The sequence below is a fragment of the Balaenoptera musculus genome, chromosome 15 (genome assembly GCF_009873245.2).
Source record: "Balaenoptera musculus isolate JJ_BM4_2016_0621 chromosome 15, mBalMus1.pri.v3, whole genome shotgun sequence".
In the NCBI taxonomy this organism is placed as follows: domain Eukaryota; kingdom Metazoa; phylum Chordata; class Mammalia; order Artiodactyla; family Balaenopteridae; genus Balaenoptera; species Balaenoptera musculus.
Window position 1 is genome coordinate 25796475 of NC_045799.1, and position 20304 is coordinate 25816778.

The window sequence follows — 20304 nt, forward strand, 5'->3', positions numbered from 1 at the left end:
CATTTCCTCATTGGATCCTCACCACATATCTATGTTGATAGGAACGGCAGTCTCCATTTCACAGGTAAGAAAACTGGGGCTCAGAACAGGAGAGTGACTTGCCCAAAGTCACACAGCTATGAAATGTCTGAGCTTGGATTCAAACTAGGTTTTTCTGACTTCAGAGCCCTTGTTCACCTTAGAGATTTTCTGGCCCTGCACCATCCACTAGAAATATAATGCAAGCCACATTTGTAATTACCAATTTTCTAGTAGTCATATTTTTAAAAGTAAGAAAAAATAGATGAAAATAATATTAATAATATATTTTATTTAACCCAGTAGATCCAAAATGTTATCACTTCAACACATAATATAAAAATTCATTAATGAAATGTTTTACATTCTTTTTCTCATACTGTCTTTGAAATCTGGTGTGTATTTTATACCTACAGCACATCTCTATTCAGATACCAAATTTTCATTGGAAACCTTTGATTGGTATTTAGATTTCATAAAGTTTCCAGGTGAAAAAATTAGATTCACATAATCAAGTATTTCCAAATGTACTAAAGTTTTCCAATAACTGAATTGAGTATCAGTTTTTAAATTAAAATTCATTAAAATGGAATTAAATTCAGTTCCTCATTCACACTGCTTGCATATCACATGCTCAGTAGCCACATGTGGTTAGTAGTTACTGCATTAGACTAAGCAGTTCTAATCAAGGTTCCACACGAAACTGAGGCCCACATGGATTCACGTAACAAGCCAGAGCCAGAGCTCGTTCTAGAAACCTGGGGAAATGCAGGTAAGCAGAGATATTCCAGCTTTGCCTACCTCAATCTGCCCACCCATTTGTCAATCCACTGTTCATTTGAGAAATACATAGTGAACACCTACTTTGTGCTAATCCTTGGGTCCAGGAGCTGATTTGCTGGGAGCAAGACTGACAGGCCCCCTTGCACAGGGGAAAGAAATTCAGCAGAAGCTCTCACAATCAAATGTGTGATTGGGTAGACTCATGGAAATACCAGAGAGGCCAGCGGGGACCTGACCAGCTCTGGGGGTGAGGGCAGCTTTCTCTCAGGAGGAGACCTGAAGCTGATGTCCTTCTGAAGGAGCAGGCTAAAAATCAGCTACTGCTGCAATAATGCTGTGGACCAAAACAACTCCAGACTCTGTGGCCACAGCAACAAACATTTATTTTCATACTTCTGGGGCTGCATGTTGACTGCAGTTTGACTGTTAGAAGCTGGGCTTGACTGGTTGGCTTTGGTCCAGGCTGTGGGTTGGGCTCAGGCCTACTCTATGATTTTCCTTCTGGAGCCCAGGATGAAGGGGCATCAGCTCCCAGGGCATGTTCTCATGGCAAGTCCCTAGAGTTCAAAGACAAGCAAAGTGCACAAGCACATTTACATCCTCTGCATTTTGTCCACTCTCATTCCGTTGGCCAAAACAAGTCATTTGGCTGAGGCTGATCAGTGGGAAAGGAGGAGGGGAAGAAGAAATTGCTCAGTAACTATTAGAACTATCACCAACCAGTAGGAGTTAGGTAGGAGGGGGAATGGCATCCCAGATGACAGATTCCCAAGGTGGGATGGAACATGAGCCTTCCAAGCTCCTGGAGATCTGGGTGGGGTGGGGGGTGTTGTTTTTATCACCTTCATTGCCCAAGACACAACACTGTCTGAGACTCCACAATATGGCAGCTGAAAGGACCCTTGTTGTTGGAATGTGGTGGGTGATGGGTTGGGAGGTTGGAAATGGTCCCTGGCCCTCACATGGGCTGATGTGTGTGGGACAGGATAGTAGGGATGTTGGGAATGGCTGGTGTGTGTGTGTGTGTGTGTGTGTGTGTGTGTGTGTGTGTGTGTGTGTGTATGTATAGGTGGGGGCAGCATAACATGCACCAGAGAACATCCCTCATGCCCATCCCATGGGCAATCAGAACTGGCAAGGGGTAGCTCTGACATCTTCTGACTTGCTGCCTCCTGCTCTGGCCACAAAAGGGGAAGGTGACACCTCCTTCTGGGGCCACTAGGGGAAGATCCAGATTTGAAAGAGCACAGTTCTAAGAGGCCAAGAGACCTGGGTTGAAATCCCGGCTCCTCCCTGACTCCCACATTGGAAGCTCTAAAAGTGGCTTCCTTCCAGCCCTAGAATCCCTCTCTCCTGTGATTCTATGAGGACAATACCGAGGCTGAAGAGGGAAGGGCCATGTTGAAACGATAAGTAGGACCTGAAATAGAGAATTGATGTGTCAGGAAGGACAGGGTCCATGCTTGGGGTCACTGTGGAGGGTGAATGGGTATTGTCTGACCTTGGCAGCGTGGGTGGGAGGCTTCCCTCCTCAACATAACTCCTATTGGGATGGAGGTTCGGCCACCATAGTGGGGCTCTGTGTGGCACAGGTGGCACCCCCCATGGCCAAGTTAGGACAGAACATCTTCCCTTTCTAGTAAAAACTTTGACAGTAAACCTGAATATTTCTCCAACTGGAGTCTTTAGATCTCAGAGTTTCCAGGAACTTGTCTCTAGAGTCTAAAAGTTTTCCAGGAATTCTGAAATTTTGTATTTTCACGGTGCTGATTATTGCCTGAAAAGATCAGAGCACATTCTACATTACCTGGAGAACCACAGTAAAAAACAAGAGCCATAATACAATTCTTGGGCTGTGTTTGCCTTTGTATATTTGACTCAGTTGGCATCCAGCAGTCATGTAAAGAGACGCTGTGGAATTTATTGTGGTATGTCTCAAACTCCTGAAATCTGGGTTTGGTTTTTCTTCACTGCCCCAAGACATCGCACTGGCCCAGGACTCCACAATCTCTGGACAACTGCCACAACCTCCTCAATACTCTACTGATTTGTCTTCCCACCCTCCTACCCTCAATGCAGTATATTTTCTACACAGCAGCCACTTTATATGCAAAGAAAGTGGAAGTCAGCAGGAAGGACTGACTTGGCCATGGCTATCGTGGAAAGTATCGGAGCCTTAACGTGAACCCAGCCAGTCTGACTTTGAATTAGTCAGTCAGTGTTGAGAATAGGACTTTGTTATCAGACTGACCTGTGGGTGGATCCCAATTCTGCCATACCCTAGTTATGTGAGCTTCAGCACTTGACTACCTTTTTGTATTTTCAGTTTTCTCGCCTGTAACTCGGGCCAATAATAAACCTCACAGAGTTCTAATGAGGTGTCGAAGAGGCCAGTTGTAGCAGGGGTTGTCAGGCCGCCCAGAGCCTTGGTATTCAGAGTGCTGGAGTCAGTGACTGCATCTTATTTATAGAGGGCTTTCTCCCAAACCACAGCCTTCTCTGCATAGGCAGAGTAGAAGCAGTGAGGAATTAACACAAGTAGGAGTATACTTCCACCATGGCTGGTACTATATAACTACCCCAGCTTCCTCTCCCTTTGGGTGAAATAATTCTGAGGTCTGTGTCTTACACTGTTTCCTAGAGCTCCCCAACAGAATGAAGACCCAGATGCCCACCTTGGTAACTGGCTTGATAACACACTCCTTATTGGCTGTCTCCCCTGTCTCATTCCCTGAGTTACCTTATCAGTGTCTCCTGTGATCACCTGCCTGCACTCAAGTCCTTTGTTCAAGATCTGCTTCTGGGGAACCCAAACTAATACATAAAGCAGTCATTTGTTCATTCAACAAGTATTTATTAAGCCCTCCTATGAATCAGACTCTGTGCTACATCCTGGGGACATTGCAGTGATCATGACAGAATGTGTCGCTGCTCTCAGGGAGCTGAATGTCTAGGAAATAGGCAATGGCAAGTAAACAAAAAATGCTATCATTTTGGATAGTGACAAATACTGAGAAGAAAATGATGTGATAGTGATGGGAGCCTTTTACATGGGGTGGTTAGAGAGGGCCTCTCTGGAGAGCTGATATTTAAGCTGAGACATGAAGGATGAGAAGGCACCAACCTTGAAACAATTTTGGGGAACATTCCAGAGAGAGAATGTTCAAAGTACAAAGGCTCTGAGATAAACATGTGCTTGGGGTATTGAGGGAGCAAAATAAAATTGTGTAGTTGAAATATAGTTAATTAGAGAGGACATGCTAGGAGAAGTAAATAGTAAGAAATAAATAAGTAGGTTGGAGAAGTAAAAAGTAAGCAGTAGCCAGATCATGCAGGTCCTAGGACACAGTAGGAAATCTGGATTTTATTGCAAAGGCAATGGCAAGCCACTGGGAGTTTTCAGCAGAGGAATGATGTGATCTGAGTTAAGTCTTGTTTTTTTTTTTGTTGTTGTTGTTTTGTTTTGTTTTCTTCCTGCTGCACTGCACAGCTTTCAGGATCTTAGTTCCCCAACCAAGGATGGAGATCGAATCCGGGCCCACCTCAGTGAAAGCGCGGAGTCCTAATCACTGGACCGCCAGGGAACTCCCATGATCTGAGTTAAGAAAACAAACTCTCTTAGGCTCTGTGTGGGAAATAGTTGGTAGGAAACTAGGTTAAGGGCAAAAGCAAGGAGGCCAGTTAGCAGGCTATTGCTGTCCTTTCTGATGAGATGATGGTGGCCTGGGCTAGAGTTGCAGCAGAAGAACGGGAGAATGGGAAGTGGATAGATTTGAGACATTTTGGAGTTAGAGCTGACAAAACTTTGCTGATAGATTGAGTGTGGAGATTGAGGGAGAGGAAACAAAAAATGACTCAGTTTCTCCTAGTGCAACGGGGAGGATGCTTGGGTCATTTACTGAGATGGGCAAGACTGGGCAGACACAGGTTTTGGGTTAGGATGTGTATGCAGAAATGAAGAGTTCTGTATTGAGTTAGAGACGGTCGATAGGTACCCAAGGGGAGGTGCCCCATAGACAGTGGAACTATGTGTCTGTGACTCCAGGGGTTGGGAGGGGGGTTCTATGCTGGAAACGTGAATTGGGAAGTCTTTAACCTATAACGCAGCGCTGTCCAATAGAAATAGAAAGCGAGCCACGTAAATAATTAAAAATTTCCCAGTAGCCACACTGAAAAAAGTAAAAAGAAACAGATGAAACTAACTTAAATAATATACTCATTTAAACCAATAAATCCCAAATATTATCTCAGCACGTAGTCAATATAAAAATTATCGAGGAGATACCTGGCATTCTTTCTTCGACATCCGGTGTGTATTTTACATTTAGAACACATTTAATTCGCACTCGCCACATTTCAAGCGCTCAGTTGCCACCTGCCGGCTAGGGGTTACCGCTTGGTTCAGCGCACCAGTGGAGGGTTTTCAAACAGGAGCTTGGACCCACCCGGACAGTAGAGAAGACGCACTTCCGCCGGACGGAGCGCCCCGGACGGAAATTGCGGCGGAACGGAAGTTGCGCGTGTGCGTGCGCAGCCGCAGACAGCTGAGCCGGGAGCTTGGCCACTGAGAGGAGCTTCAGCGCCTGGACGCCAGGCTTTCGGGCAGCGGTAGGTGGACTGAGCGCCGGCGGAGGTCGCCTGCGCTCTCGGCCGCGCCCCACGTCTGGGACTGGAGGGGCGGCGGTGCCCCGGGAATGCGCGGTGTCCAAGGGGGGGGGATGGCGCGGTGGTTACAGCGCGGACCCTGGAGTCAGACTGTCGGGGTGTGCACTCCAGCCCCGCTTCCTACTCGTTTGTGACCTTGGACAAGTCAGCCCTCTTTCCCCCGAGCCTTAACTTTGTCACCTGTGAAGTGAGGATGATAGTAGAACCTGCCTCACAGTTGCTGTGAGGATTAAATACGGTAATCCATGGAAAGCACTTAGCACCACGCCTGACACATTGTAATCACCCAATAAAGTGGGATGCTTTATTGTTTATACTGAGATGAGGCTATTGTCTCATCGTTATTGTCGACTACCAATTAATGTAGGCCCCCACCGAGCCCCCCTACATTGTGCTCTGCAAGCATTTTGTTCGTATTGTCACATTTGATCCTCACAACAGACATGGAGATAGGTGCTGTAATAGGTACTGTTATTCCCATTTTACACAGGAAATGGAAGCTCCCAGAACTTAAGACGCTTCCACGTGCCCAAAGTTATCTGGCGAGGCAGCAGTTGGGTCAGACTCCATCTCTCGCGTCCTAACCACAATGCTCTATACCCACCATCAAAGGAGGTGTGGGCTGCAATTGTGCAGTTACTGAAGAATTACTGTATGCCGAGTTAGGTTTTAACATCTTTAATTCTCACAACATCTCTGAGAGGTGGGTATTATTTTTATCCTTACTTTACAGATGTGGAATTGGTGGCTCAGAGGTAGGAATTTGGCTTTCCCGAGGTCACACGGTGACCTCGGGTGACTTTAAAGTTCACACTAAAAGTCTGCTGTTCTCTGTCACTTGAAAGTAGGTTGGCATTGCTTCTGCCTAAAGTGCTGGTAGCATGTACAGCAGGTGATCGGGTTGGAGAAGTAACAGGCCACATCTGCTCATTTTACATGTATAGCACCTGCCATGTTACTAGAATGGGAGATACTAAGAACGTAGAAATGAATGAGATTTTTTCCCTGCTTTCAGAGACCTCCGGCTTACAAGGGATAAGCAGTAATTAACAGCAAAGTGTGATGAGTCTTGTGATAGTTAGAAGGAGGCTTTGGGAACCTAGGGGAGGACCCCTAGACTTTGGTGGTGGTGGCCAGGAAAGGCTTCCAGGAGGAAGCAGAGACCTAAAAGTAGTGTAGGAGTTGGCCAAGTCAGTTGAGCGAAGATACATCAGCCAGAGAAAACAGCATGTATAAAAGTCTAGAAGCTAGTGAAGATCAGTACAAAGATGTCTGGTATGGCTGGAATGAGGTAGTCAGGCTGGAGATGTGGGGTCCATTAAGAATATGTGGTGGAAAGTAAGTCTCCACCTTTTGTACTTTGAGTCACCTAGGTTCCTTCCTGGGAGGCACCCTCTGTTTCTTATGCATTCTAGAGATATTGTGTGCATTTACAAATATGTACCTGAATATTCATGTCTTCTTTCCTACACAGATTTGTGGATGGCCCACTATATCTAGTATAACACTTTGCTTCTTTGCTTTTTTTTCATGTATAGATTCAACCTCACTTTCTAACGGTTGCATCTTATTCCATTGTATGGATGTACTGTGACTTATTTAACTAGTCCCCTATTGATGACATTTAAATCTTTTCCGTTTCTTTGCTATTAGAAACACTGCTGCATCAAATATCCTTATGCATAGGTTATTTTGCACATGAGTCTATCTGTAGGATAAATACCTAGGAATGGAAATGCTTGGTCAAAGGGTTTTTGTGTGTTTTTTTTAAATTAATTTTTATTGGAGTATAGTTGATTTACAGTATTGTGTTAGTTTCTGCTGTATAGCAAAGTGAATCAGTTATACATATACATATATTCACTCTTTTTTAGATTCTTTTCCCATGTAGGTCATTACAGAGTACTGAGTAGAGTTCCCTGTGCTACACAGTAGGTTCTTATTAGTTATCTAGGGTTTGTGTGTTTGTAATTTTGATGGAAGGTGGCAAATTGCTCTCTGTAAAGGTTGTGCCATTTTCCATCCCTCCCCCCCAGCCATATGTGAGAGAATCTGGGTGGGAAGTTTGAAGGGCAGTAATCTGAGACTCTTGGAGGTCGAAAGTAGTCACCGATCAGGCATATGGTGCCCCCATGTTAGATACTTTCCTTTTGAAGAAACCCAAAAGAAGATGCCCTCAGTAAATAGTTTTCACCGTGTGGGGAGGCGGTGTAGCAAGGTGGCTAGGGGCACAGGCTTTGTTTTAATAGAGACCTTTATTTGAATCCCGACTCTGCTGCTTACTGGCTGTGGGAGCTTAGGTAAGTCCCTCAGCCTCTCTGTCTATTTCCTCCTCTCTGAATGGGGATAATAGTAGTGTCTGTTGCATATGTTCCTCAGGATGCTGTGAAGCTTTAAAGAGCTGATACACTTAAAGCCCTTAGAACTGTTCCTGGCACAAGATGCTACTTTGTTATTTTGTCAGGGCTTCTCATTTCATCTCTACAACCCCTTTGTTTTGAAAACAGACTACCTGGGTTTGCGTCTCATCTCTGGCACTTCTCTGTGTGATATTTGGCAAGTTGCCTCAGTTTTTTCACCTGTAAAATATTATTAAGGGGACAATATTATTAAGAGTACCTTCTTGGGTTTTTGTGAGGATTAAATGTATTGATACACTTGGAAGTGCTTAGAGCAGTGCCCTGTATATAGTGTTCAATAAATGTTGGTGATGTCTGTCATTCTCTTGCAGTCTTTGGGCTGTTTTAGTGCCATGCATCCTTTACAGTGTGTCCTCCAAGCGCAGAGATGTCTGAGGTGGGGGCCCTTGGCCTCTGTGTCCTGGCTGCTGCTGAGGACCTGCAGGGCACACAGTGGTGTCCGCAGCTCTGCATGTCCCAGTCCAGAGACGCGGCAGGAGGATGGAGTTTGGAAGGATTTCAGCTCCAGGCTGGCCACTGGACCGACTTTTCAGCATTTTTTAAGAAGTGCTTCCGTTCCTCAAGAGAAACCGTCTACTCCAGATGTGGAGGACCCACCCCCGTATCTCACAGTGGATGAACTTTTAGGAAGGCAGAGAAAAGGTTGGTTTTACTTTACTTCTCTTTGGACTTCCTGCTTTACTCCTTTGCAGCATCCATAGTCTGATTCTTTCTTTCTTTATTTTTTTGGCTACGTTGGGTCTTCATTTCTGCGCGCGCGCTTTCTGGGCTACTCTTGATTGCGGGGTGCGGGCTTCTGATTGCAGCGGCTTCTCTTTGTTGCAGAGCATGGGCTCTAGGCATGCGGACTTCAGTAGTTGCAGCATGCGGGCTTCAGTAGTTGTGGCGCATGGGCTCAGTAGTTGCAGCATGAGGGCTCCAGGGCATGCAGGCTTCAGTAGTTGTGGTGCATGGGCTTAGTTGCTCCGTGGCATGTGGGATCTTCTCGGACCAGAGCTCGAACCCATGTCCCCTGCGTTGGCAGGCGGATTCTTAACCACTGCACCACCAGGGAAGTCCCATAGTCTGATTCTTAACAGGTCTTTTATTACAGACCTGGCTTTGGAGGGTTAACAGAGTGGGAAGGCTGCTAAGTTATGGAATCGTCAGACTCTACCAAGTAACAATAATATAAAGAAACTTATAGTTTTGGTACAAGCAACTTGGGGATAGAAGTCCTGGGGAGTCCTCTCTTTGGTTACCTTTGGAAACCCTTATGATCTCTGTTCTGATTTTTAGATCATCCTAAGTTATAAGGTAGGTTTCATAATTGGTGCTGTAGAAAATCATTATGCTTAGGCAGAGATTTTCTGAGAAACATAATGCACTCAGTTAAAATGCCTTAAAAAAAATGTTTGAGGGCTTCCCTGGTGGCACAGTGGTTAAGCATCTGCCTGCCAATGCAAGGGACACGGACGGGTTCGAGCCCTGGCCTGGGAAGATCCCACATGCTGCGGAGCAACTAAGCCCATGCGCCACTACTACTGAGCCTGTGCTCTAGAGCCCGCGAGCCACAACTACTGAGTCTGCATGCCACAGCTACTGAAGCCTGTGCGCCTGGAGCCCGTGCTCCGCAACAAGAGAAGCCACGACAATGAGAAGCCCGCGCACCGCAACGAAGAGTAGCCCCTGCTCACTGCAACTAGAGGAAGCCCACACACAGCAATGAAGACCCAACACAGCCAAAAAAAAAAAAAAAAAAAAAAGAAGTTTGAAGAGACATTAAGAGACAACCAGACCTCTCCCCTTTTGCACTGTTTCAAAAAAAATTTCCCTTTATAATTCTTAATGATTTGGTTACAGTCATATGGTGCAAATTATTTGTAATGTGCTATTTTCATTTAATATTCTTCCAAATACTAGTCTTCATAATTAAATTTAAAAACATTGGTGCAAAATATCACATGCTGTACCATGATGTTTTCCAATTGTTGGGACATCAGGTTGTTTCAAAAATTTTTATATTATAAATAACACTATAATAAGTGCCTCATATATATGTATATAGATACATGCATATATAGATAGCTTTGCTTCTTTAAAAATTTTTTTCTGGAATAAATTTCTAGGAGTTGAATTGGTAAATCAAGGAGTCTGTATACCTTGTGACTCCTGCTCGGTATTTTGTAGTCCTTTAAAATTTGTTGTTCCCTTCAGTCTCTCCCTGACATAAGTTTGGTGTTTTCTTTTTTTAGACAAGGGAAGTGAGCCAAGGAAGGTTTAAAAAAAAATCCTGATTGTTTCTTTCTTTTTTAAAAAAAATTACTGCTCTTTTCTATTGGTTTTCATGTGATTGTCCTTCAACTTTTAACTCCATTTAGAATTTATTTGGGTTTGTGGATTAAAGTGCGTTGGTGGGCGCAGGGGTTGAAATAGGAACTTAGTTTGAAGGGTCTTGCTGTGGTGTGAAATTGAGGTTCTTATAGCTTTGTGCAAATGTGTTTTATGTCATGTTAGCCATGCTTGTTTTCGTTTAAGATGTTTGAAGTTCCTGCAGGAAGTTGCCTCATTTTTATTTTGTGGCTTTATGTACCCTCTGGCCACTGCTGCTCCCTCCAGAGTCTGGAGAACCTCATTTTGAGAAGGAGGAGTGTAACATATGGATTTTTTTTTTTTAAATAAATTTATTTGTTTTATTTATTTATTATTTTTGGCTGTGTTGGGTCTTCGTTGCTATGCATGGGCTTCTTATTGCAGTGGCTCCTCTTGTTGCGGAGCATGGGCTCTAGGCACGCGGGCTTCAGTAGTTGTGGCTTGCGGGCTCTAGAGCGCAGGCTCAGTAGTTGTGGCGCACGGGCTTAGTTGCTCCGCGGCATGTGGGATCTTCCCAGACCAGGGCTTGAACCCGTGTCCCCTGCATTGGCAGGCGGGTTCTTAACCACTGCGCCACCAGGGAAGCCCTAACATGGATTTAAATTTATTTCCCCCCAGGTTGATAATTATTGTCAACTAGTCCTCCCTTTTCTAATTGTTTTTATAACCGTATTTCCTGATTCTCAGGTGCATGTTTTCTCCATTTTTAATGATACGGCTTGTAATTGGTGTGTGTATATAATGTAGTATTTCTTTTGTTCTGAAAGGCTGTCATTAATTTGGGGGTACATCTGGCAATTAATGATGCCTTAGAATTGAGGCAACAGGGGACTTAGCGGCTAACCAGTTGCCTTAGGTGTTTCTGGGGCATTTGGGGAGGAGACCTTTTGAGACATGTGGTCTCTTTTCATCTGCCTGCAATGGAATTGCCCTCTCATTGCAGTCTACCTTGAGACCTATGGCTGCCAGATGAATGTGAATGACACAGAGATAGCCTGGTCCATCTTACAGAAGAGTGGCTACCTCCGGACCAGTAACCTTCAGGAGGTATACACATTTTCTGCTTCCCCTTGTTACCTGGGTGAGATTCTGCATGTGTGCCAGTTCTTGGGTGGAGTTTCAGGAACAGGCTATGGCCTAGTGAGAGTGAGTTCGCTTGAGGAAAGTGTGTAGTATGGGACCGAGGTGTACTTTTGTTGCAGTTATTTTTGAAACTTTTAAGGTGGTGCTTACCTTCAGGCAAGGAACTAGGTTAAAAATGGGCCATGAGGAAGAGGGGAATGGGGAGTTAGTGTTTAATGGGTACAGGTTTTAGTTGGGGAAGATGAAATAGTTGTGGAGGTTGATGGTGGTGATAGCTGCACAGCAGTGTGAATGTACATAATGCTACTGAACTGTACACTTAAAAATGGTTAAAATGGTAAATTTTAAAAAAATTAAAAAAAAAAAAAGGGCTGTGGGCAGTGATTCTAAAAGGTTAATTTCAAAGATCATAATTTTCCTTTTTTTCCTTGCTCTCCACCCAGGCTGATGTGGTCCTCCTTGTCACATGTTCTATCAGGTGGGAATTTGTTCTTTACTTAGAGAGTGAATATATCTTATATAATAATGCCAGAGCCAACGGTGCCAGGCTGGCCCTACCTATGGAGATGAGCCAGTGGATTTGCAGTTTTACACCAGTGGAGATAGTAATGATAGAATGGTCAGCATTTGCTAAGCGTGTACTGTGTGTCAGGTCTTGTACTGAGTACTATACGTGCACTAACTAATTCTCACAACAACCCTATGAGGTAGGTGCTGTTATCAAACTCATTTTATTGATGAGGAAACCGAGAGTGTGCTGAGTTGCCCAACTTTTCCTTGGGTTTTTCTTGCAGCCAATGGCACATGTTTATGATGTACCTCACATCATAAGGGCTAGGTACCGTCAGTGGTCAGGGACAGAGTTCTTCTGAACAGAGATGGGTGGCATCCATCAGAAGTGAACATACCCTGTTTATTACTTTGTTTCTGTGTACAAAGCATGTTGGTGTTATGTTTCCTCAGCTGGCTCTACTATCAATTAATTAATCCAACATTTTTGTTCTGAGGGTCTTTGCTGCAAGACATTGGACTAGGTTCTTTGGGTGATTCAGAAATGAACCCTTCTTCCATGGAGCCTGACTTTAAGGAGTCTGGTCTGATATGGGAACTAAGACAGATACACAAATAGCTCTAACATCTGGCAGAAAGCACTAGGTAAAAAAATGAAACAGTAAAAAGGAGAAATTGCTGAGTACAGGGAATAGAATAGTTAAGGTGACGGGAGAACAAACTCTCCAACAGAGGAGAGTTGGGGAGGGCTTTGTGGAGTAGATTGTTTTTGATTTTGGCTTAAAGGCTTGTCAGGATTTGGAGATGTGCAGGGAGGGCGTCATTCTAGGAATAGTTTTGGCCACACCGCATGGCTTTCAGGATCTTAGTACCCCAACCAGGGATTGAACCTGTGTCTTTGCAGTGAAAGCGTGGAGTCCTAACCACTGTACTGCCAGGGAATTCCCATTCTTCCCATTGTCTTGCTCTTTTAGATTGCTTTGTAGTTTATTTTCAGGTTCAGGTCTACCTTTTTTGACCTCTGCAGGGAGAAGGCTGAACAGACCATCTGGAATCGTTTACATCAGCTCAAATCCTTGAAGTCAAAACGGCTCCGCTCCCGAGTGCCTCTGAGGATTGGGATTCTAGGTATCTGGTAATTTTCAGATTTTGTGAGTTTTGTGAGACTTGGGCTCCATGTAGCTTTATATGCTAGGGTTTCCCTTAGAGGCTGGATTCCCAGTAGTGAAGAAATCTTATACAATCTTATACATGCCATTCAACTCTTATACTTAATGTCAGAGGCTGTAGGATTAAATGAGATAAAGCTCATAAAAGGGCTTTTCTTAGTGCCTTAAAGTAATAGGTACTGTACTCAGAAAGTGATCTGTCCTTACTAGTCTGATGGGGCTCATGGTGGCACAGAGTAGTGTATAGGAGAGAGTTTGGAGTCTGAAGGGACAGCTTGAATTTACCACGTAGGCACCTTTTATCTTGACTCCTGAAGCATGCCCAAGTGAAGATCTAATTATTCACTGACCAGTATAATAGCCACTAGCCACATGTGGTCATTTAAATTTAATTACACTTAAATAATATTAAAAATTCACTTCTTCAGTCTCACTAGCCACATATTGACTGCTCAGTAGCCACACTTGACTAGTACTACCAGTTTGAACAGCGTAGATAAAGCACATTACCATTGTCTTAGAAAGTTCTGTTGGACAGCTCTGGTATAGATAGCTGGGAGGCATATTTCAAAAATAAATATTCTGTACCCTCATGGTCCCAGAATTTAGTCAATGTACTTAACCTTAAAATAGACTGTGTCCATTGTGGAATAGTTAAATTAATTCTTCTTGATGATGGGTCGAAACACAGGTTGGAGCATATCCTTTATTACACAGATTAATGTACTAAGTGATGCAGGAGGATGGAAAGATTAGCTAGAATGTTTTGTTCCATTCCAGTTCCTTCATTATAGAAGCCCCTGGGTATATATCTGTTAAGAATGTCAGAAATCCCCCAAATAGTTTTTTTCTTTTAATTGTGGTAAAGTATATGTAACATAAAGTTTACCATTTGGACCCCTTTTAGATGTACAGTTCAGTGGTATTAAGTACATTCACATTGTTGTGCGGCCATCACCTCCGTCCATTTCAGGAACTTTTTCATCTTCCCAAACTGAAACTCCACACTAATTAAGTAATGACTCCCCATTCCTCCCTCACTTCAGTCCCTGGCAACCACCATTCTACTCTCTGCCTCTGTGAATTTTACTGCTCTGGGTACTTCATATAAATGGAATCATACAACATTTTGGTGACTGGCTTTTTTCACTTAGCATAATACCCTCAAGGTTCATCCAGGCTGTAGCTTGTGTCAGAATTTCCTTCCTTTTTAAGGCTGAATAATATTCCATTGTATGTATATATCACACCTGTTTATGGATGCTCGGATTGCTTCCACTTTTTGGCTATTGTGAATGATGCTGCTATACACAGTTGTACAGCCAAGAATAGTTCTTAAACCAGTGTTTTTAAAGGGTTTCTTTTTTAATAAAATGGATTTTTAAATTGTATAGTTTTACTAATAACAGTGGTGTTCTTCATTATGGAAGATACCAGCGTAGATGGATAACTCATTTCTTATAGGTTTTAATAAGTATTATGGGCAACAAGAGGGATAAAGTGTGTAAGTGCAGTTGTATATAAATAAGTTTTATTTTAATAAATAAGTTCCTGACACAAAATAGTTTTTATTTGTAGCACCAAGTAATTTTCAGTTGAAAAAAGAGGTGGTTCGTGTCTAGAAAGGTTTTTGGATGGTGGTTTCATTTTTTCCAGGCATTTCATTGAATTGCTATAGAGCTCTTTTCCTGTGGTTTTCTTATATAGGAATATGCAGGTTCCAGAGGTATAGAAGTGTTGGGCAAATTTGAGGGATGATGCTAAACTCCTAGAGAAGTTTTTGTGACCTGGTCTCTGATCCAGCTGGAGAGAATGTGTATAAAAAGAAGTTGTGAGACGAGATGAATTTGGGAACAGGTCTTAGCTTATTTTGTTTCCCTCCCAGGCTGCATGGCTGAGAGATTGAAGGAGGAGATCCTCAACAGAGAGAAAACGGTGGATATTTTGGCTGGTCCAGATGCCTATAGGGACCTTCCTCGGCTGCTTGCTGTTGCCGAGTCAGGCCAGCAAGCTGCCAATGTTCTGCTCTCTCTGGATGAGACCTATGCTGATGTCGTGCCAGTCCAGACGAGCCCCAGTGCCACTTCTGCTTTTGTGTGAGTCACTGACCAAGAGATGGGGAGTCAAAAAAAAAAAAAAAAAAAAAAAAAAAAAAAAAGAGATGGGGAGTCAGCTTATCCTTTCTTACTTTTAAAATAACATGTTAAAAAATAAAATAAAATAAAATAAAATAAAATAACATGTTAATTTTATTACATTAAAAAAATTAATGCATATAGTACAAAAAACTGAAGACAAAAGATGGTATAGTAAGACTCCCTCACACCTGTCATCCTCAGTCTCCTAGGCTACCTCTCAGAGGCAGCCATGTTAGGAGTTTCTTATATAATCCTTTCAGAGGTATTCTTTGCACATGCATTCATGTATATAATATAGAATCTTTCCTACCCTCCCTACTATACTCTTATTATTTTTTTCACTTAAAATATCTAGGGCTTTCAGGATCTTTTTTTCCCCTCCTCTGATCTTTTAAGTTAAAAAAAGAAGATCTGATGACAAAATAGTTCATATTTGTTGAAGAATATGTGGAAAGATAGAAAAACATAAAGAAGAGTGTAAGGATTACCTATACTCCTACCAGCTAATGATAAACACTATTATCAGTTTGGTGTGTATCACTCTGTTCTTTCTTCTGTGTTTGTATGTGTATGCTTTGTGTATATTTATTTATAAAAATTGGCTCTTGGTGTACTTGGTTTTATAACCTTTTCATATTTAAAATAATGTACATTTGTTATGTCATGAAATTTTCTCTAACAGATTGGCCAATAGGCTTATAGCCTATTTTTCTAAATAAAGTTTTATTGTAATACAGCCATACCCATTTGTTTATATATTGTCTGTGGCTACTTTTGCCACTACAATATCAGAATTGAGTAGTTGTGAGGAGGACGAGTCTCTACTGTATAGTCTGCAAAACCTCAAATATTTACCATCTGGTTTTTTACGGAAAAAGTTTGCCAACCTCTCATTTTAATGGCTATCCAATACTCTGTTGTTGGAATGCTTTATAAAAATTAATAGCCAACATTTATTTAACAGTCCTTCAGTGAACATCTTTACTATACATCTATCCATCATTATTTCCTTAAGATAAATTTAGGCTTTCATATACATGATGCAATGAAAGAGGGTGATGTAACTTAGATACTTAGCATTTGGATCAGGAATGAGTAAGAGATGCAGAACCTTGTGTTTTAAATCCAAGGTCTCCATTCCTAATACACTCTTTATAATATTTATTTTTTTCTGGTCTAGATTTAAAGAGTTCAAAAATATCTAAATATAAACAGTAGAAAGTCCAGGTGTGGTACGTCTGCAACCCGTTCCTTCACCACTGCGGTCCCTTAGGGTAACCACTGCATCCACCAATTACAGTTTGGTTTATATCCTGTGATTAACACATAATAAGTTTTTTTTTTTGGCCGTGTTGTGCAACTTGTGGGATCTCATTTCCCCGACCAGGGATTGAACCCAGGCCACAGCAGTGAAAGCCTGGAATCCTAACCACTAGGCCACCAAGGAACTCCCCATAATAGTTTTTAAAGATAAAAAATGCTTTATTGCTTCTTAGATCTCCAATTGGTCCAGTGTGAGCCTGTTGCCAAGAGAATTCAGAGCCAAAGGATAATGCCAAGGGAGCTGCTCCTTGGGTTGGACCAGGCCATCCTGCTCCTGTTACTAAGTTCTGGTGCTTTCCTCCCCAGGTCTATCATGCGAGGCTGTGACAACATGTGCAGCTACTGCATTGTTCCTTTCACACGTGGCCGGGAGAGGAGTCGGCCTGTTGCCTCCATTCTAGAGGAAGTGAGGAAGCTTTCTGAGCAGGTAAAAAATTCTCCAGCCCTTCTTACTGTGAGCGTGTTTGTGGGAGGATGAGGACAACCTTTCTAGTTTTGCAGCCTGTGCTTTCTCTAAGCTGTACAAGTTTAGAACCATACCTGGCCAGAAAGAAATACCTGGGTGTACATCTTGGGTTTGCTGCCCAGGAATTATAGGCAGATCCACTGAGAGGTTTGCTTGGGCGGCAGCACAGTAGAATGGAGAGAGCATGAATTAGATGATTGTGAATTCTGGCTCCACCATTCTCTGGCTTGATGCCCTGGCATAGGTCACTTAACTATCTTCTTCAAAACACAGTTTCCCCATCTATGAAAAGAGGGCAGATACCTTCTTTGCTAGGTTATTGGAAGGATTGTTACTGGAAGGACAATTGTTACTGGCACTTAGTAAGTTTTCAGAGAATGATTTATTAGTCTGTCTTTGTATTCTAGGCTATTCCCAAATCTCTTGTTCATTTTATCACTGAGCCAGCTCACTAGTTGAGGGACAGAGGTTAGGTGAGGGTAGTGAATCAGATCAGAGGCCAGAGGGGAGATATCTCCTGCCTTCCTCCTATTGGGAGCTGGTCCCTCAGCCCTTGAGGTCTCTCCCTAACCCTAGGCCCTAATATTCCAGCCCTGCAAAAGAGGACAATAGGTGGGAATATGGAGCTTTTCTTCCACTCGAGTCTCTGTGTTTTCTTACTTGCTTGGCTTAGGAACCATGGGAGGCTAGCCCCTGCTCCAGTTCTAAGTCAGCAGTTTGCCTTTGTTTGTGCACTCTGGCAAGCTGTCTTCTCTTCTCCCATCCCCAGATTCTCAGTTCCCTGATTTGGTCTCTGGCTGCTCACAGGCACTGTGAGTATTCTTCATACCTTACCTCACCCAGTGCTATCCAAAGTGGTCTAAAGTGGTCTCCTTCCTCTCCCCTTCCAGCTCTCCAGCTGTACCAAAACTCACTCCTTTGGGATGGAGATATTCTGTTTAAATAGACTGAGGTGATGACAGAAAACCCCTAACTTTTCTAGGGTATTTGCATATAAAAGAAGGAACTTAATAACATTAAAGTGAATCTTAGTGAATTCAAAGACATTGACTTATGAAAAATTAAGATTCTGCATTGTGTGTGTGTTTTTAAAAATTAATTAATTAATTTGGCTGCATCGGGTCTTAGTTGTGGCATTCGGGATCTTCGTTGTGGCATGCAGGATCTTTTGTTGCAGCGCGTGGGCTTAGTGTTCCTGCAGCATGTGGGATCTTAGTTCCCTGACCAGCGATCGAACCTGTGTCCCCTGCAATAGAAGCGTGGAGTCCCACCCACTGGACTGCCCGGGAAGTCCCTGAAATTTAATAATTGTTACATTTTGCTATATTTACTTTATTTTTATTGTTGTTAAGTATCTCAGAGTACAGCATGACATTTCACCCTTAAGTAATTGTGCATCCCTAAAAAAAAATAAGGATATTTTCAATACCATTAATTCCTCTAACAGGATTTTTTTTTTTTTTTTTTTTAATTAATTAATTTATTTATTTATTTAGTTTTGGCTGCGTTGGGTCTTCGTTTCTGTGCGAGGGCTTTCTCTAGTTGCGGCGAGCGGGGGCCGCTCTTCATCGCGGTGCGCGGGCCTCTCACTATCGCGGCCTCTTGTTGTTGCGGAGCACAGGCTCCAGACGCGCAGGCTCAGTAGTTGTGGCTCACGGGCCTAGTTGCTCCGCGGCATGTGAGATCTTCCCAGACCAGGGCTCGAACCTGTGTCCCCTGCATTGGCAGGCAGATTCTCAACCACTGCGCCACCAGGGAAGCCCCTCTCTAACAGGATTAACAAAAAATGCTAAATATCTTTTGATTTTAGTCCACTCATATTCAAATTTTCCCAATTGTCCCATAGCTCTTTTTTCATTTGGTCATTACATCTCTTTATATGTGTGTGTGTTTTACTTAGTTTTATATCTTACTATCTTTTAAAAAAATTTTCTGGTTTGGAATAACTTCAGACTTTTCTTTTCTGTAAGAAAAGTTGCAAAGATAGTTACCTCTAATGTTAACATCTCACTTAACTTTGGTACATTTCTTACAACTAAAAGATTAGCATTGGTATATTATTGTTAACTAACTTCAGACTTTATTCTGATTTTGCCAGTTTCCCCACTAATGTCTTCTTTCTGGATCCAATCCAGGATCCATGTTGCATTTAGTATATCCTGTTTTTTAAGCTAACATTATGTCACAACTTGTAAAAATAAATAGTCTTTATGGAGACTCGGGTTTTGACAGTTAAATGCATTGCATGGTCCTGGAGTGGGATTCTAATCAGGGAATAAAAATGTTTAAAAAAATTACATATTCTTATGTGATTGTGATGTCACTGCCTAAGCAAGTTTGTATCCTGTCTGTAATAGTGTGAACATTTCCTCATGTCATTAACAGCTTTTAATTTATTTTTGTAGTTGTGTGGCCTTCCTTGGTATGGATGCACTATGATTTACTTGTAGGACAGCAGCTTTCAAATTGCTTTCAGTTCTTCCTCTGTTAAAACAGTGCTGTGTAGAAGTACATCTCTATGCATTAATCTTTGTCCATCTTAATAGTTATATCCATAAGATAAGTTTCTAGACATGCCGTTGCTGAATAAAAATTAAGAAAAAAAGTTATAAAGGACATAGTATGGACAGTTGGTGAAAATTTGGCTTATGGAATGTGGATTAGATAATATTATCAATATTTCTGATTTTGATAATTGTCCTGTGACTACTATTATATAAGAAAATATTCTTATATGCTGAAATATTTAGAAGTAAAAGAGTATGATGTTTGCAGCTTTTTCTCAGAAGACAGAAAAATGTGTGCTTGCATGTGTGTGTAGAGAGAGAAAGTATATACATGAGGTGTGAATGTGAATAATAAAGAAATAGGATACAATGTTAACAGTTACTGAATCTGGGCAAATAGTATATGGGAGTTTTTTTTAATTAAAAAATTTATTTATTTATTTATTTGGCTGTGTTGGGTCTTAGTTGTGGCATGTGGGATCTTTTCATTGTGGCACATGGGCTCTTTGTTGCGGTGCGCGGGTTTCTCTCTAGTTGTGGCACGCGGGCTACAGAGCACTTGGGCTCTGTAGTTATGGCACACGGGCTCTCCAGTTGTGGTGCGTGGGCTCCAGAGTGCACGAGCTCAGTAGTTGCAATGCGGGCTTAGTTGCCCCACAGCATGTGGGATCTTAGTTCCCTGACCAGGGATCGAATCTGCTTCCCTAGCATTGGAAGGCGGATTCTTAACCACTGGACCACCAGGGAAGTCCTGGGAGTTTTTTATACCATTGCAATTTTTCTGTAAGTTTGAAATTATGTCAAAATAAAATTATAAAAAATAGTCTTTATAGAAACCATTATTCTTCTTCTTTCTGAACTTTTACAATG

At 42.4% G+C, this 20304-nt stretch overlaps 1 protein-coding gene across 1 annotated transcript in view; it reads left to right on the top strand.

Moving 5' to 3' along the window:
• Window positions 1-4985: 4985 nt before the first annotated feature.
• CDK5RAP1 (CDK5 regulatory subunit associated protein 1) overlaps window positions 4986-20304 on the top strand; it is a 31867-nt gene continuing 16548 nt past the window's right edge. Inside the window, exons 1-7 of the mRNA XM_036825233.1 lie at window positions 4986-5409; window positions 8198-8528; window positions 11182-11285; window positions 11765-11799; window positions 12859-12959; window positions 14886-15096; window positions 16768-16888. Coding sequence (XP_036681128.1) covers window positions 8219-8528; window positions 11182-11285; window positions 11765-11799; window positions 12859-12959; window positions 14886-15096; window positions 16768-16888 — 882 coding nt within the window. The 5' untranslated portion in view covers window positions 4986-5409; window positions 8198-8218. The remainder of the gene's footprint in view (window positions 5410-8197; window positions 8529-11181; window positions 11286-11764; window positions 11800-12858; window positions 12960-14885; window positions 15097-16767; window positions 16889-20304) is intronic.